General features: G+C 37.9%; 1 protein-coding gene across 1 annotated transcript; it reads left to right on the top strand.

Moving 5' to 3' along the window:
- The first annotated feature begins 7723 nt into the window (after positions 1–7723).
- On the top strand, positions 7724–18572 carry PAQR9 (progestin and adipoQ receptor family member 9). Its single transcript, XM_087965112.1, has one exon. It carries the CDS (start codon positions 8970–8972, stop codon positions 10383–10385), a length of 1416 nt encoding a protein of 471 aa, XP_087821238.1. The 5' UTR covers positions 7724–8969; the 3' UTR covers positions 10386–18572.
- Positions 18573–19085: the final 513 nt, after the last annotated feature.

Below are 19085 nucleotides of genomic sequence, written 5' to 3'. Positions count from 1 at the left end.
ATATCCTGACTCACAAACAATATTCTGTCCAGAGAAAAAGTAGGATAAATAGTGCTTATGTGCAGATTTAAGCACTTCAGGAGGGATCATGCTCTCTTGCATTTATGTGTTCAACCATTATTTTTATTTATTTAATCTATATCACATCTTTATTATTTTTTACAAACAATTCAAGGTGATCTAATATTACTACTTCCTCCTATTTTTCCCAGAACAACAACCTTGTGAGGAGAGTTGGACTGACAGAGAGTGACTGCCCCAAAGTCACCGAACTGGCTTTCATGGCTAAGGTGAGACGAAAACTCATAGCCTTAACCACTAGAACAAACTGGCTCACGTTATTATATGTGGTAGTTTTGCAAGTATATGAAAAAACATATTAGATAAAGACAATAATGAGAATGCAGAAAATATTTAAGAAACACATACTAATAAAACCTGAAGCTTTTCTTTTAGGTATTATGGACGAAACAATTGAAAAACAATATGAGTTTCTCCACATGGTGACCGCTGTGAGGATTGTATTTGCCAAGCACTGGAAAGGAAAAGAGGTGCTGATAGTTGAAGAATGGATTTTAAAATTGACTGAATTAGCAGAGATGGTGAAACTAATTGCTTTGATTAGAGATAATTAAGTAGACATCTTTATAAGACACTGGAAGCTGTGGAATTTCTACATGTTAAATACAATAATAGATGGTTAACATAGGGATTTGAACATTAGTGTAATGTTTAGATTAATTTATTGACTGTTGTTGTTTTACAAATATACTATGATCAGATGTTGGGTCAATTTGATTATCAAATAAAGATTTCCTCACTTGAAACATTTATTTAATATAGTACTCTCATTAAATTGGGGAAAAGCTTATAAATATTTGTAGACTCGTAATGTAAAGGGGAGGAGAATTTATCCGTTTTTCTTGTTTTTTTTCTCAGCAAAAAAACCCTATTTGTTTAAAGTTAAATTTATTTGATATTTGCGTCATTTCCCCCCCCTTTTTGTACACATTTTTCCTTTTTGGTTGTTAGTGTTGGATGTATGTTTTTCTGTTTTGCATTTTATCCTTGTTGATAAAACAATGTAGATGTGGATGTAACAGAATGTGGATGTAATAGTTTTGCTGTGCATTAAAATTCACCATCAGTGGGCTTATTGTGTATTCCAAACTTTTTGTTCAAAATAAAAGGCACAGTGAAATAGGAAGTCAGAATTCACCAGTTTCAGACTAGGCAAAATATCTGTTCTGCTCCAATCTTTTATTTTTCATATTCCCATGAAAACATGAAGAGCACAAAAAGGTTCCTTATAACACCCCATCAGCAAATATTTCACCACCACTTGGACCAATGCAATTTTAATGTTTAATGATGTTATTGTATTGATCTGCCAATCATCACAAAATTGATTGGTAAGCTAGTCATACTGGCTGTTAATTAAAAATAAGAGCTAGCCCTACTTGCTATATCAACTCGCTCTTGAACAAAGAGCAAATGTAATGTTTAATTTGAAGTAGTGTCTGATATCAATAAGATCCATTGCTCACTCTTTCATAACTTGATAACCTACAATTATATGTCCTAGAATTTCTAGCCTTATTAGGAAAGGCTGCTTTGAGTCATAAAGAGCAATAATTATTTATTCAACAAATTTGTATTTTATTAAATTTATATGCCACTCATGTCACAGTATGACACTGAGTAGCTTACAACATTGTCTTGAATCTTATGAATCTTCAAAGAGTTCTATGTTCATTTCTCATATTATTTTACTCCTTTATTAAATATAGATACTCTGAAGTCGTTGGTTCCTTTGGACCTGTACCTACTTCTGCTGTGGTTAATATTTATAGCTAAAGAATAAAACAGAATTACTTAAAGGAAGTAGGATTACGCTACCTATTCTTTAACCACAAACAGCCTGGAATTTACAATTTGTCAAGTTTAAAAACCCATATAGGGATAGCACAGCAGCACCATGGATAGCTCTGAACAAGCAATTTGCTGCAGGAGCAGAAACTTCCACAGGCAGCCCCCATCCCCCATACTTTCACTTTTCTCTGGAAGATGAAAATCTCAAAGGATAAGCCGCTAGCCTACAGTCTAAAAAAAATCAGAGAATGTGGGGAATGGCTCTTCACTCCATACTCAAATATAATCTCTATATAATTTAATATAATTTTCTAAAAGGTTTAAAATAGGTCATTATGCAATATATTCTTATTGATGCAAGGTATTAAAATACATGATTAAAAGCAACAAGGAAGAAATATTTAATTAAACTGTTTAACCATTCTCACATTATCTATATTGTGGTTGCTGTTCCTACCAATTAGTAATCAGATAAAGTGACAGCTTTGCCTTCTCAACACCCCTGAGAACTGCAGCTGTGATCAAAATTCAGCCCTTTATATCACACTATAAGCCTTTGATGGTTGTTCTCTATCCCAATCATAAACTTATATCCTTTGAGTTCAACTGAAATCTTGCATGTAATTATCCCATTTAAACACGTTAATTTAATATTTTACTCATTAAGAAAAATATTTCATTCATTAGGAAAAGGACAAGGGAAGGTCAATGTATGTTGATCTTTTAAGAAAGGTCTTGCCCTCACTTGTGTGCTCTGACAACACCAACAGCCAGTGAGGGAGACAGCCTTAAATTGTCATCAGCTGAACTGGTATATTATATGATACTCCCTGGATTATGAGACTCGACTTAGATAAATATAACTATGCAAATGTTTCCATAACTGACATGCAATGTTTCCTTCCTGCTTTGAGCCCTTTGCATGAACTGATTTTTATTACCAGACCTTGGCTCTGCAATAGCTTCCTTCATCTTGGTTCTATCACTCACCTGTCCTTCCTCCATGGTGAACTGAGGTTTCCTTACAACCTTCTTGCTGGTTTGTTGCATGGAAGATGATAAATGGATCTACATGAATATTCTCAGGGGAGAGCACATGGTTCACCCTAACTTCCTTTTCAGGGATTTATTCTGGTTCTTCATATGCAATAGCATAAGATACAGTGTGAATACTGATTAATATATATTGTAAACAATAACTGAATTATACAATTGAGCAATAAGTTTTAACAGAGGTTGAAATCATTGTTTGTGAATTTGCTCTCCCCTGCAATTAATTGCCTTTCTGAAAGAATGAGTTTTTCTGAGACACCCTGAACTTTTACATCACATTTTAGGATTGTTTATTTCTCTACAAATTGAGACTATATGCCATAAAATGCAGATTTCACACATTAAGCTCAACTCCTGGTGATTCTAAAATCTCCAGAAACCATGGGAAAAAGTACATCGCACAAAAAATAAATCATCTTCCAGATTATATTTGAATTGTATATTTCATTCCTGGTAAGTGAATAAAATAAGGCCACTCCCTATATTTAATATTCCTTAATAAAGGAATTTAAAACATGTTGGCATATATTTTGGGGATAAACTTGCAACTTCCCTGGATACTCTTAGTCAATTTTCACTTGATGCAATTATTACAAAGCTTGTGGGATTTTTCCCTTTAAAATTATATATTCTAAGAACATTAGCAATAGTGAATTACATTATTATAGTCATATTAAAGAAGGAAGAGATTACCTGATACTCTCCAGAGATTTGGCATTACAATTTTTATAAATACAGCACAGCATGTTCAGAGATTATTGGAACTATAATCCCAAACAACCAGAGGATACAACATTGTCTATCCTTTTCTTAGAGAATATGTTCCTAGGATATAACCAAAGTTTTCCTTCAACTTAAATGAGGCACTTTCTTGTTAATCGTATTAACGTTTTGTGTTTTTTAGATACAAGTCAGGTAGCTCTGATACAATTTTAACAAACACCAGTGTTTCCATGTACGTGTTACCAATTCCAGGAAGTGAGATTTACAAAAGGAGTGATGGTGCTGTGTGTGTCCATGGGCTGGACCAATTCACATATGTAGGTTGAAGTACTTGAATTTTATCTTTCAAAACTTCCTATGATTCACTGAAGCTACAGGTTTTTCTCCTTCTGCAAAGGGATCTTGTACTTGTTAAAAATACTATTCTGGTCAAGCTGATTATGGGCAGTCATCTGTGCAATACTTAAATGGGATTTTTGATATTTAATATGAGTAGGGTATCATTATGATTGTCTAGCAGATTGTTTTTTAACAACCACAATTAGGAAATATGCTTGAGCAATCTCAGAAATTGTAAACAGTAGTTGTGATTACCTGATCCATGCATTACATTTGTTAGGCAAACTTCTACCCTGTGATGGCTAGTTTGCATAAACAAAGAATTTTGAGGTGGGGTCTAAAGAAGCATGTTGCCTTATAATGTCAAATTATCCTTTCTTTAAACAGGTAATAAACGTGCTGATGAATCAATATACAGTATATGATCTATGGAAGTATAAAATAAATTACTCTTAGAAATTACACAAGGAAATTTTCATGGATGGTAGGTTGTATAAGTAATTTTAATGCATTATGATAAAAATCAAGTTTAAACAATCCACAAACTCATAATTAATTGAATATATTGGGTGATTAGACAATCTAAGTCATAAACTAATAGCTCACTTCACACAATAAAGAATTATGTGTTTTGTTGGTTTTGCCTTAGGTAACTCTATCTGTATCTTCTTCAATTGTGCTTGAATATAGTTTGTATAATAGGAAATTAACTACCTTAGATTAGTTCTGAATTGTGAATTGTGTAGTTTCAATGTAAGTATTGATACAGCCATGAATTCTCTAACCTCAATCTTGCCCACCTGCCCTATGGATAAATTAATGCTAATGTACCTTATATAGGGCTGATTTAGGATCACTCTTACAAATTTGTAGCATCCTGACCAAGTGCCATATTATAATTTCCAATTTAATATTTAATTATTCATCTTTAGTGGACATATTATTGAACATCAATTGCACTCAGTAATAGTTTTCTTTCTTTCAAAATAAATCTAGTAATAATAATCTATCTTCATACTGATATTGGTACTACATCAATTTACAAAAAAACCATGCTACATTTCTAGGTATCTTTTATCTATGGATAAGTTGGAAATGCAAAGCACAAAAAATATTGCTTCCTTCTATGAGACCAAACTAGACTACTGTAATACAGCTGTATTTAATGACAATTACTGAACTGCCATCACATCGATTGAAACATTTCAAAATACATGGACAATTTTATTCCATTGGTTTTTGAACTAACTACATATGACATAGTATAAATATTATTAAATATACCGGTCTAATGGTTAAGGCACCAGGCTAGAAAGCAGGAAAGTGTAAGTTCAAGGCCCGCTTTAGCCATGAAAGCTAGCTGGATAATTTTGGGCCAGAAAATGACTCTCCCACCCAACTTACCTCATAGGGTTGTGTGAAGCCTACTATAAACTACACATGCAAGGGAACTAGGTTGCGTGCGCCTCCCCCCATCCCCACCTCATACATTATATGCTGTAGCCCAAAAGAAAGCAACTTGAAGTTTGGACCACACTTCCATAATTTCTGACCATTGGTTATAAGGTTTAAGGGAGTTGTGCCCAAACATCTGGCACCATCGTGCCTACCGTCCCTGTCCTATTGTTTCTCTTATTCTTTTATTTTTCTTATATGTACCCATTTCATGTATTCACAACTATGTATACACTTATACTTATTATCTTGTAAACAATTGGCAAATCAAATAAATAAATAAATAAAATAAATTTATATCCCTAAAAGAGCCCTAAATTTTTAAGATGTAAAAATAGCAACCACAGAGTTAACAATATGAATCTTCATATTTGAAAAGCATCAGGCAGGGGAAGCTGAGGTAAAAGTCTAAACTGGGAATAGACAACCTAAGGCCCTCCAGAAACTGGAATTGTCTTTCAAGTTTCTGTGGAGTATCAGTGGCCTCTTGTAATGTACAGGTGGAGATTAGCTTTATAACAGAAAGTGATGCTTAATCTGAGCCCTCCTGTTTCCCATTTAATAATACTCTAACCCAGTGGCCCCCAACCTTTTTTGTACCACGGACCGGTACCGGCATCACAAAATGATCCACGGACCGGTACCGGCATCAGCACGCACGACCAAGGCAAGGCAAGGCGAGCCTAGCCGAGCGACCGGCCAGCCAGCCATCCCCCGCTTCTCCCCGCCACCTTCAACTCCTCCTTTGTACCTTTGTCGATGGGCTTTTCGGGCTCTTTCTTAATCTCCTGAGTAACGTGAGACTCCACCGCCATCGGGACGGCTCTTCGTTCAAAGCTGCCCCCCCCTTCGACGAAACTAAGGCGTGAGGATTCGACCGACAAGCTCACCCAGAAGCACTTTCTCAAGCGCCGTTGAAACAAGATGGCAGCGCCCACTTCTTTGCGGCCCAGTAAAAAATGATCCACGGACCGGTACTGGTCCGGGGCCCGGTGTTTGGGGACCACTGCTCTAACCTCTATAGTACATTGATCCTTTGACTGAATGTCAAATCATTGATATAATGGAATAAAATGATATAAGTAATAGTACATGTCCAGCCAATACAAATAATCCTTAGAACTCTTCAAACTTAAAATTTGCGATACTATTGTGTAAGTTATCTTTTATTTAATGATTTTTGCCACAAAAATTAACAAATTCTTTAAGACCAATGAATTGTTTTTTGGGGAAGACACCCATTCCTGGAGAAGATTCCTAATGATCTATTCAGATGGCCCAATAATTAAAAAGGTCTCAAATTATGGATTTGGAGTATCATGAAAAGGGAGAAAACTGATAATTATTTAATATTTAATTCCATTTTTTACTGCTAGGATGGAGAGGGAGATTTGTGAGATTTTATGCCTCAGATTCCAAAATAGTTCACCTTGGATTGTATGAAACTTGTTATGACTCAGAAAATGTCATTTCCTATTCCATTTCAGGTAGCAAAATGTCTTAGGCCAGCCCAGTGACAGAATATCCTTCACTTGTCGTTTTTCTCCATGTCATAGAGGGTTGGTTAGAAGAGAGGTAAAGCATACGTTTGCAGAACTACCAGTATGTTTTAAAACCTGAGTCAGAATAAATACAGCTGTCATAGGACCACAAAACTGTAGTTTGATTTAGTCAGGTTGTTCCTGTTATAATTCTTTAGGATTAAAGAAAATGAGACACAACAGGCATTCAGACAGAGAACTGTAATCAGTGCAGGAAGGCATAGAGGAGGAAATGGAGACTGCCAATAGGTGTGAAACTGCATTTAAATCACTTGGCCTTCAGAAACAGTTTAGTTTAGATATTACATTGAACCAATGTTTTCTAACTGTGTAACTTTAAGATGTGTGGATGCCAACTTCTAGAATTCCCAAGGGAGGCTGCTGACTGGAAAATTCTAGGAACTGAAATTCACCCAAATTAAAGTTATCAAGTTTGAGAAACACTGCACTAAACAAAAATGTGATTTGGTTTGGGCTTATAGCTTAATCATAGTGGTGTATAAAATAAAAATTATGCCTCAATAGTGCTTGAATCCAACTGTGTTTATTCAAACAAATCACAATTAAAATTAACAATTGCTTAGTGCAATGAATCATTGTAGAACAGCTCAACACTCAACTCAAAATTTCTGGCTCTACTAGGGATGTGTTTAGTCCACTCAAATCTCCTTTTGTAAATAATGTTCCCGTGCCTTTTAAAACATTTTACAAACATACTTCTACACATACACTTTGTATCTTCACATTTTATTTAAAAACTAATTTAGTTATATTCCTTATTTTATCCCAATTATTTCAAAACTGCAGTGCAACAGTCCTTGTTCACTAATCTAAAACACTTTGTCTTTGCACAGTATGGAGACAAAAATTCCAAATCCAAGGAATTGGCCTGTATAGTATCTAGATAATAGATCTTATTAATTCATTTTTTAAAGCTGTCAATAGCAAGAGAAGTTTATTTTATCTCTCTAATTGCATCACTGCACAGCTGATATCATCTGCCTAAGAATTATCAATATGATATGCACCACTTCAATATATGGCATTTTGTATCCAATGGGACTTACAAAAGTAAGTTTACACACAATTCATTTCTATGCCAACCTTTTCCACAATTTAAAATAGTATTGAACAGTCCAGTGCCAACCCACAGGTTAATTAGAATATAAGGATTATTTTGGCCCAGAATGCTGGGGTGTGTTTTAATTCCAATTAAATTTGTGATGGTTGTCAAAGGATTTGTTATGCCATTGTGTTGTTTGTTCAAACTGCTTGTGTTCCCATATTGAAAGTTGCCTCTTGGGTCTTTGGGATTTTCTGCTTGTTGTTCCAAGAACTGGCCACTACAAGGCAGAAATTGTAATATATTGTGCCCTTTTACCCAGATGAATTATCTAAAAATAGTGCCATACAAATGTAATTTGATGTACTGAGTTTTCCTTAGATATCTTTCTTAGTAAGTTTAATTTAAAAATGCTTGCCTTGTATTTTAAAATTCGGGATCGACTTTTGTTAAATCCTAAAATGCCAGTGTGGGATTGTTCCTTTCCCCTTGCCAAAAACAAGTGTGTTCAAATATCCATGTGAAAAGTTAAGAAAAATTCGATGGGAATTCTTTGACCATAATTCTCCCACGTGTATTTCGACAAAGGCACCGATAGGGCGGGGGCGGGGAGAAAGGCGGAACGTCCTTTCCTTTGGAAAGAGTGGAGCGGCACTGCAGTTTTGCTCCAAAGGTAACGGTCATTAAATGTGGCTCAGGTGTCTTGAGGAAGACGGAGGTGGGAAAAGGAGTCTTCCCCAGATCTGAATTGAAGAAATAGAAGCCGAGGGGGCATCTAAATAGGCGACAGCAAGCCATGAGCCCACCGCGCCAGGCAAGGCTTGAATGACTGCAATGCTCCCTGCCGCTTCTCTCTGCAGGAGCTGCCGCTCGCTGGCTGGGGTGAGCAAGCTTGCTTTTCCTCGCCTCCTGCCCTTCCTGTAATGAATGATGCAGGAGAAAAAAGAGGCGGCGGTGGAAGAAGAGGAAGAGGAGGAGGAAGAAGAGGGGGAGGCGGCTGCCACCGCCGCGGCTGCTCCTCTGAAGCACAAATCCTCTGCAACCCTTCCAGGAGGAGGAAAAGCAGCTTTGCCGCTATGAGCTTACATCACAATCCCAGCTCTGGCTGCTGCCGCTTTTCTGAGCAGCGAGCAGGCGGGGAGCATCTGAGCTCGCCCGGCGGAGACGGCCAGCAGCTCCATCCTCAGCGGCAGCAGGCCGAGACGAAGCGGAGGATGATGCCCGCGGGCGGGGGCGGCGAAGGCCAGGCGCCCCCTAGGGTTGCCCCGCCGCAGCCGTCCCCTCCCCCCGGCCGGCCTCTGCTCTCCGCTTCCCGGCCCTCCGTGGGGACGCTCCGTTGGGACGAAGTGCCCGACGACTTCGTGGAGTGCTTCATCCTGTCGGGCTACCGGCGGCTGCACTGCTCGGCGCAGGAATGCCTAGCCTCGGTGCTGCAGCCCACCAACGAGACGCTCAACTTCTGGACCCACTTCATCCCTTTGCTGCTTTTCGTCGGTAAATTCTGCCGTCTGCTGGTGTTGCGCGAGGCCGGCGACCTGCCTTTCCATCACCCCGCGCTGCTGCCGCTGTGGTGCTACGCCTCGGGCGTCCTGCTCACCTTTGCCATGAGCTGCACGGCCCATGTGTTCAGCTGCCTCTCGCTACGCCTACGTGCCGCCTTCTTCTACCTGGATTACGCCTCCATCAGTTACTACGGCTTCGCCAGCACGGTGGCCTATTACTACTACCTGCTGCCCAAGCTGAGCTTGCTGGAGCCGCGCATGCTCAGTCGCTACCTGCAGCAGCGCCTGGGCTGGCACGTGGACTGCAGCGCGGCCATCGCCGCCTACAGCGCGCTGGTGTTGCCGGTCGCCTTCGCGCTGGCCGTGGCCTGCACCGTGGCCTGCTGCAAGAGCCGCTCCGAGTGGTGCGCCTACCCCTTCGCCATCCGCACCTTCGTCTTCGTCATGCCGCTCAGCATGGCCTGCCCCATCATGCTGGAGAGCCTCTTCTTCGACCTGCAGGACCACAACCCCACCCTCTTCCTGCACTTCTACCGCCGCTACTTCTGGCTGCTGGTGGCTGCTTTCTTTAACATCAGTAAGATCCCCGAGCGGATCCACCCGGGCCTCTTCGACATCATCGGCCACAGCCACCAGCTTTTCCACATCTTCACGTTCCTTAGCATCTACGACCAGATGTTCTACGTAGAGGAGGGCTTGCGGCACTTTCTTCAAAGCCCTCCGCCCACTTCGCCTACGTTTGCGGGTACCGTCGGCTACATGCTGGGCTTGATACTGTGCCTTGCCCTGGTCATCCGGAGGTTTTTAAATGACCAAGAGGTTTGCAAACAGGAATGAGGTAACTTTCCTTCGGGGGTGTTTTTGTTGTTATTGTTATTGTTGTTGAAGTTTTTACTTAAATTATCTGTGGCTGCTGCTTTTGCTACAAGAATCCGCGAGGTCGGCTCTTCGTAGGGAAAGAAAGGCCAAGCGCTGCTACCGTGCCCTGATCGAACTCCTTTGAAAAACGGCTCTTTCTCTCGAAACAAAAACAGGTTTTTAAAAAAGAAGACTTAGGCCACCGTTCTACAGGCAACCTTCTATTTATTGCTGCTTAGCATACAAAGAGAAGCCATTCTAGAATTACTGCTTGAAATCTACGATTTGATCCTGTATTACATTGTTTGTAAGTAATCCTCCGTCTCTGAATTCCATTTAATGGACACAAGATCCTGTTTTTTTCAGGGGAAATAATATGCATAGACAATGTGAATACTAGCTGCTGGTTTCAGTCTGACTACTTGATGGTATTGTTAGTTAGCAATATACAATTGATCTGCACTGACAAACATCTGATATTTAAGATCTGATTTGCATGCAAATCTTGGGATTTTATGCACTCAATAATGTGGGTATATGTGTTTTTTGAAGTCATATACACTGGAATTGTGTTTTTAACAAATTGAGATCTGTTTTAGCATTAACAGTCTTGTCTCAAAGACAAACATGGGCATACACTTTTCTTATAGAGATTTATTTAAGTGGCTGTGAATTAATGTAAAGACAGGTTTGATCACAAGTTTCTGGCCCTACAATCTTTTCTGATGTATCTTCTCTGATTCTTGCATGAGGCTGCTTTTGTAAGATGCTTTGATCCTGCTGGTTTGTTGCTGGCCATTTAAACAGAACAAAGAACTACAATGTCATCTTTAGAACAAATATAGTGACAGATTTAGCCATAATCCATAATTGGTTTTGGCTTAGGTGACCATAATCTGTTACTCCATTCAACAAACCATGGTTAAGCAACCCTGGTATGATGTATAAATGATTAGTTTGTACATGAGAACCAGGGAAGGAATATTCTGCTATTTTAAATATAGGCCTATGCACCAGCAAGTTTAAGAAGCTTTTATAATTTGTTTATATCAGTTATACTGGAATGGTTTCTTCTAAACAAAGGAGTGAATTAAAATTAATCTGAAAGAGTACTTACAACAATCAATAATGACAGTTGGTATCCTCTTTGTTATGCTGGGATTTATGACAGCAGCAAATTTGATGCAAACTGTAGACAAAATGTGAGGTTTCCAGAGAATATTATAACTGATAGATGAATCCAGGATAGCTGCCATATCCTTTAAGAAAGGAAATGTATTTTCTTATTGGTGGCAATTGTTATCTCAGGACTACATCTAAAATATAAAAATGTCTAGATTTTGATGTGTAATTCATTAGTAAAAGTTATGATGACAAACTTGGTTGCACACAGAAAAAAAATCAAAATGGTACTATATGAAGAACAACCATTTTAGATTTATTATGGCTTGTGTTTTTAAGTTCTAAAGCATTTCTACATGGTATGTGCAAAGTCCTGATTTGATCAATTGAGATATATATATATAATAGGTATAAAACACTCTAATCTGCAGTTTCTAGTTTATATGTGGTCCTCCAAAGTCATTCTCCCTGTAAATTAATGCCAGTATTTTTTTAAAGATTTTTAACCTGCCTTCCTTTATTCATTTTATAAATAACTCAAAGCAACAAATGCACCTAATACTCCTCTCCCTACTGTTTTCTCCCACAATAACTCGGTTGGGCTGAGAGTGACTGGCATAAAGTCACATAGCCAATTTTTCATGCCCATGGTAGGCCTGATACTCTTGGTTTCTAGACTAACATCTTAACCACTACTCCAACCTTATTTTTTAACCTTCAATCAATATTATTTTTTGGTTTGGTCCCATTTACTTTTGAACTACACATTCTCCATGATACTCATAAAATTCCTCAGCACCAATAACCATTGTGGAAAAACTGATAAAACTGATTAAGATAACACTGACTAATTAACCACTTGCCACTTTTTCAGGACACCTAGGATTTGCTTTTTGAGGCAGTTGCTTCACTCTGCCTAATAGCAGGGCTGGCCCTGTCTGTAACGTCATGAAACATTGCTACTTGTGGTTTGGATATAGTAACTGAGATTGCATTTAGATTTGTGTAGAGCAGGGGTGTCAAACTATTTCACCGAGGGTTGCATGAGGGTTGTGTTTGACCCTGGGGGGGGGCAGGGAGGAATGGCCAGAGTGGGCGTGGCCAGCTTGACATCACTCATGTCAGGAACACCTGTGATGGCTCAAGCACTCTGCCAGTGAAAACAGGATCCTGAGCTGTGTTTTAAGCTGCAACAGCCTCCTGCAACTCTCGGCCTGCAAAAACGGAGCTTGGGGGGGTTGCACTTAACCCGGACTGTCCTTTGTTGTTTGTAGGGTGGCCCCATGGGCCAGATCTAAGCACCCTGTGGGTCACATCTGGGCCCCGGGCCTTGAGTTTGATGCTCCTGGTGTAGAGCCTGGGGGGTGACTGTTTTTTGTTGCTGACCTTTTTGTTTTCAAGATTTTAGGTATGAACATTCCTCCTTTATCCTGTAAAGGATGGTGTGATCTAATAATTGTAACATTTAATTCATTCATTATATAATGGCCATCCTTCAAAGTTAAATTACAGAACCTGGACTAATTTTTGAACTTTGTACTCTTCCCCCTCTGTATGCTTCTGTATGCTTCTTGAATCAAATGAGGTATCTGGGGAATATAGCAATAGCACTTAGACTTATACACCGCTTTATAGTGCTTTACAGCCCTCTCAAAGCGGTTTACAGAGTCAGCATACTGCCCCCAACAATTTGGATCCTCATTTGACCCACCTCGGAAGGATGGAAGGCAGGCTACCCACTGTTCTTAATACTGTGGCAATATGTTATTTATTGTCCAATTTATTGGTTACTTGATATTGGGGCATTGTCTGCAATGCAACACAGGATGATAATCCAGGGCTTTTGAAAAAAAGTTCTTGTCTAAAATGGGCATTTCCCTTTTTGTAGAAGATTGACATAGCCCACCCCTCCTCCTCCTCCTTACAAACAGGAATTTTTTGCCATATACAAGTAGACCTCGACTTATAACCACAATTGAGCCCAACATTTATGTTAAGTGAGTTCTGCCCCATTTTGCAACCTTTCTTGCCACCATTTTTAAATTAATCACTGCAGTTGATAAGTTAGTAACCCAATTATTAAATGAATCCAGCTTCCCCATTGACTTCGCTTGTCAAAAGATTGCAAAGGTGATCCAGTTTGCCAAGCATCACATGATCATGGTGATCCTACAAAATTTGTAACTCTGAAAAATTGTCATGTCAGTTTTTCCAGTGTCATTGTAACTTTGAACAGTCACTAAATACACTGTTGTAAGTCAAGGACTGCCTATATCTAAAACAACTCAGTGTTGTACAATTGCGTACAAATTTTGTACAGCTGATATTTTAAAAATTGCAGCATTAAAACCTGAAAACTGTTTATTCTCCAACAAAAAACCTCCAAACAATCTTTAGTGTGGACTGCAAATTAGCATTTTTTCACATTAATATTAATTTATAAGAAACTAGAACCACAATCTCTTCTATTCTAATACCTGATTGCAAAACCTGGAAGATTATGAATGATGACTATTTTCTGTCTTTCAAATGCTTAAGTTTTTCTTCAAAAGCCATTTTGCTTACTATTTAGACCTTTGGGCCAAACAATTATTTTTGTTTTGCAATTATGCATATAGTTGTGTTAAAACCTACTGACTGAGAGCATCATTCATACCTCTGATGAAATGGTGCCTATTTATTGCTGGCCCTCCACTTACAACAATAATTGAGCCCAAAATTTCAGTTAAGTGAGACAGTTGTTAAGTGAGTGTTGTCCCATTTTACAACCTTTCTTTCCTCAGTTAAGTGAGTTATTGCAGATGATAAGTTACCATTTGTTAAGTGAATCTGGCTTCTCCATTGACTTTGCTTGTCAGAAGGTCGCAAAAGGTGATCACGTGACATTGGGACACAGCAATGGTCATAAATATGAACCATTTGCCAACCATCTGAATTTTTATCACATTTGATCACACGTTGTAACTTTGAACGATCACTAAATGAATTGTTGTAAGTCGAGGACTACCTGTAGTTGTACTGTAATAGAATTTTCATTTTTTATGACTTAGGTTTTGTTTTATTTTACCTTTTGGTTTATTTTAACATTAATATAGCTGTTCCTCAAAATTTCATGTCATATTTCTAGTTCCTTAATCTTGTATCTTTTGGCTTGAATTCTATTTCTCTAGCAGCAAAAATAATATTCATTTTAGTTGATCTGAATAAAATACTCCTCAAGTAAATGCAAGTATAGCAACAGTCTTGAAAATATACATTTTGGCATTAATGTAGTTGAAGATAATGATACTTTATTCCTTTATTTCTTTCATTTCAGCAGTTTATCTGTTGTTTCCGAATTCTTTGTATTGCAGTTCATGATTCACAAGAGTCTTGAAGTTAGTCTCTGTTAGTTAGTGTATGTGTGTGTTTTAAGATTCTGATTTCCAATTTCATACTGGTTTTATGGATAAAGATTGCCAGGTTACAAATGAAGAAGGCTAGAGCACTAAAGTCTCCTTTATTTTGAAATTACAGCAAGTTGTAATAAACAGCTGATTCTATTTTTGATCAGATATTATGTCAGTATTTAATTTTAAGGCTTTTAAATCACTCCTTTTTATATAGGATCTATAATTCCAATACTGTATTCACTATAAAGGCATAATAAATGTGCATTTTGATGTTCTAGTGGAGAAAAACTGATTATTCTTCAGTAACAGATTCTTATCCATTGAGTTGAGAAATTACAATATATCTTCACAGACCAATTGTACACAAACAGCTAACCAATCTAGAGAGATTATTCTATATACAAATATATTTGTAGATACATTTTATCCATAAGTGTTTTATATCAGCCAAGCCAACAACTATGAATAATCATCACAGTAAAAATAATAAGTTGGATATAAAGTAGGTAGCAGATATTAAATCCCCTTAATATCAAAAACTGGTAAGATAACGCAAATATAGCTAACTCCAAATAAAAATGCAAAACTATGGTTTAAGTTAATATTCAAACTATGATTTATACTGACCATGATTAAACATTACACTTATATCAAACAACTTTATGCCCTGTTTTTTTGCAATTCTCCAGCTGTTGAATATGCAGAGAAGTTAGCATAGTGCTTATTTGAGCAATTGATACAGTGTGTGAATTGTATCTATGTTTAGTTTCTCTTGAGACTAATTTTGCCCAGTGTCCATATTGCAATGTTTGCCTGTAAGTTTTTGCAATGTTTTTCTTGATTTCTAAAATATTTTTAAATGTGGAGATCTGTATGAATTCAGGCATAATCCATCTAAATATTATTTGGGGTATAATACAGCCCAAATAACAATAATTGTAATGATGTGCCAGAAATAACTAAGCTGGTCTTGAAATTATTTGTCTTATTTTATTTGAAATATTTATTTGGACGATAAAATTTCAAGTGTCAATTTGACAATTAAGAAAGGCAGGATAAAATGGAAAAGACACAGAGTTAGTGATTTTTGTTTTTATGGGGGAAGAACTGAGTTCTGTATATAATCTAAATTTAAAGAAAGCTTTTAGAGTAAGCTATACAGTTAGTTTTTCACGCTTATCAGTTGCTCTGTAAGGCACATACTACAAAGCAGAGTGAGATTGTAGTGAGCAGTAAAAATACATTTGATCTTTGGACCATGTGATGGCCTCTATTTATAGTTCAATTACAGATAAAAGTTTATGGTGGTGAGTTGCTGCTAATTATCATTAGAGCTGTTGATTTTATTCTTCCCACTTTTACACTTACAGATTTTGCTCAGAAATTTGATTTGCATACAGCATATTGTTGCTTCTTGCTGAAGCATGGTAATAATCCCAGACCTAGTTGTGACTTTCACTTAAAGTTTTTATGATTTACTGGATATATCAGAGACCAATAATTCCATTTAAATTTATCATCTTAATTTTAAAAAAAAACATTAATTACTTAAAGCCCTATATACTCCATTGCAGAATTTCTATGTTGAAGCAAATGCTTCCTTTTATTGTGCTAAAAGATATGCAAAGAGCATTATCAGACTAATTTAATGCAGTCATTACTTAATGGTAATAATTCATCAGCGTGGACAAAAAATAAAAACAAACTATAATGTGGAAACCAAAATTTTTGCTTGGTTTCTATTGGTTCAAGTCAGTATTTCTTAACATTTCTGAGGAATTCTGGGAGACAAAGTCCACAAATCTTAAGGTGCCAAGGTTGAAAAACACTGGTTTCAGTTCATGGCAGAAACCCTGCAAATTATTTGTAATTAACAGCCATTGCCCAAGATACGAGCAGACAGAAGAGTTTTCCAGTTATGCATTGATATGTGCAAATTGCAAACATGTAGTTTGCTCTTGAGCAGGGGCCTTCAACCTTTGCAACTTTAAGCCTGGTGGACTTCAACACCCAGAATTCCCCAACCAGCTTTGCCTTGGCTGGCTGGGGAATTCTGGGAGTTGAAGTCCACCAGGCTTAAAGTTGCCACGGTTGGAGATCCCTGCTCTTGAGGATTACTGTGGGCAACAGTTTTACATTGCTTGAATAATGTGTACTTTAGATTGTTTCTAAGACTTTCTGTAATATGTCCAAATTTTCCACTTTGCTTAAGAAAGTAATGGAAAGAAAAGTTGTTCAGTGGCATAGGAAAAAGAAGGCAGTCATCTTAAAAATGATCTGTAGTAGCATGTAGAACAAGCTTTTCCAATGCAAAGTTCTTCAAATGTCTTGAATGAAACCTCTGTTACCACTAATCACTACACTAATGGCCGTACATTAAAAGTTAGGTTGTAGGTTAATGCAGCAGGAGGATGACATGTTCAATATGGATGTTTGAGAGGTTTAGCAACATTTTTACAGCTATGTTTAGTGATACTCACCTATTTTGTATCATTACTCTCTTTATTGTATTCCTGCAGTTTGCCCAAAATTTTAAGTGCAGCCTACAGCCCCAGACAGCTGACTACTAACCAGGGGCTTTTTGCAAGAGAGTATAGGGTAGTTTGGATGCAGTTCATCCCAGACTGTTGCTGGAACTTCATGGAGTCTCTAGGTCATAGGTACCATCCCATTATGCATAGCTGTATTTTTAGAGAGGCATCTTCATCTCATTCTTCTTTGTTTTGGTTAGTCACAATCCAAAGATTATCCAAAAATGATCTAAATAGATCATTAAGATCTATTTAGAAGAAATGGATAACTTATTCATTGCTCGTAATTTTAAAAACTGAAGAAATCTACATGGAAAGGCTATGCATGTAATTTTGTGTTGGACATAGAAATAGAATAGCCAGAATATCTCCCCCCGCCCCCAAGGAAATCAAGTATGGAGTTTAATTAAATTAGCCATTTCAACAAAAAGTATAATTTGATCATTTTCTCACTATCTCAGTAAAAACATTTCATTTTAATATTCATATTAGCACAACTACAGTGTAAAAATGTTCTGCTAAGGTGAACATCATACAGGTACTGCTTGCATTGCTTTCTGAGTATCATGCATATAGTATTTGCCAAGAAATTCACCTTATAGCTTATACCTAGATGATGGGAACATAGCATTAAAAATAAGGAGTTCCAGAAATTTTGGTTACAGTTTTGTGCTCGAGGGTGATATAGTCATACATGAGTTATTCAGAAATATTGATCTTGGTCACTCAACATGAAAACATAGGTGACATTCTTAAACTATCTTAATGAGTGTCATATTGGCATTTTTAGTTTTTAAAATGTGTGCTAACAGCATTAAAAACACATTGTGATCTAAGCATGCAGTTTTCAAATTTGAAACAAGATTTCGTATACCATAAAATAAAAAATGGAATGGAATAGCAAAGATGCTGTTGCAAGAGAAGTACAGTACTTTCAATTTATGGGACTGCCTATACCCGTGATGGCGAACCAGAGCCATTTGTGTGGGCACATGAGCCCCAGCCAAACTTACCAGCACTGCGCATGCGCGTGCCTCCAAGCTGATTTTTGGCCCGTTTGAGGCAGTTTTCGGCCTCCCAGAGGCTTGAGGGAAGCCTCTGCAGTCTCGGGAGGCTGAAAAATGGGCCTTCCGGAAATACTGGAATTGCCCGTTTTCAGCCTCTGGAGCCCAGTGGAGGCCATTTTCACCCTCCCGGGGGCTCGAGGGAAACCTCTGCAGCCTTTGGAGGCCGAAAAACAGTTGTGCCATTTTGGCACTTCCAGTATTTCAATGTTTGCCTGTAAGTTTTTGCAATATTTTTCTTGGTTTCTTGAAATACCGAAAGTGCCAAAACGGGCCCATTTTTTGGCCTCCCGAGGCTGCAGAAGCTTCCCTCAAGCCTCCAGGAGGGGGAAAAGGGATCAAATAGGCCGAAAATCAGTTGAGATGCATGCACATGTGCAGTCCAGGTAAGGGGGTGGGGTGTTGCACATGCAAGTGGGCAGGGTACATTGCATTGTGTCTGCTGACATGCGCTCTTTTGGCACACCACAACAACAAAGTTCACCATCACTGGCCTATACCTCACAACTTTCCTTGGAAGGCTAATGGCTATTTGGCTCTCAATTTTCAGGGTTTGGACAACATGTTTAA

Source organism: Notechis scutatus, chromosome 4 (assembly GCF_049901735.1).
Source record: "Notechis scutatus isolate UNSWTSFEM ecotype Mainland chromosome 4, rNotScu1.2, whole genome shotgun sequence".
NCBI lineage: Eukaryota > Metazoa > Chordata > Lepidosauria > Squamata > Elapidae > Notechis > Notechis scutatus.
Note: the sequence above shows the minus strand (reverse complement) of the source record. Positions and strands in the feature narration are given on the sequence as shown.

What these genes read in the sequence shown, in the direction of transcription:
- PAQR9 (XM_087965112.1), top strand. Translation starts at nt 8,970, where the DNA reads ATGAATGATGCAGGAGAAAAAAGAGGCGGCGGTGGAAGAAGAGGAAGA.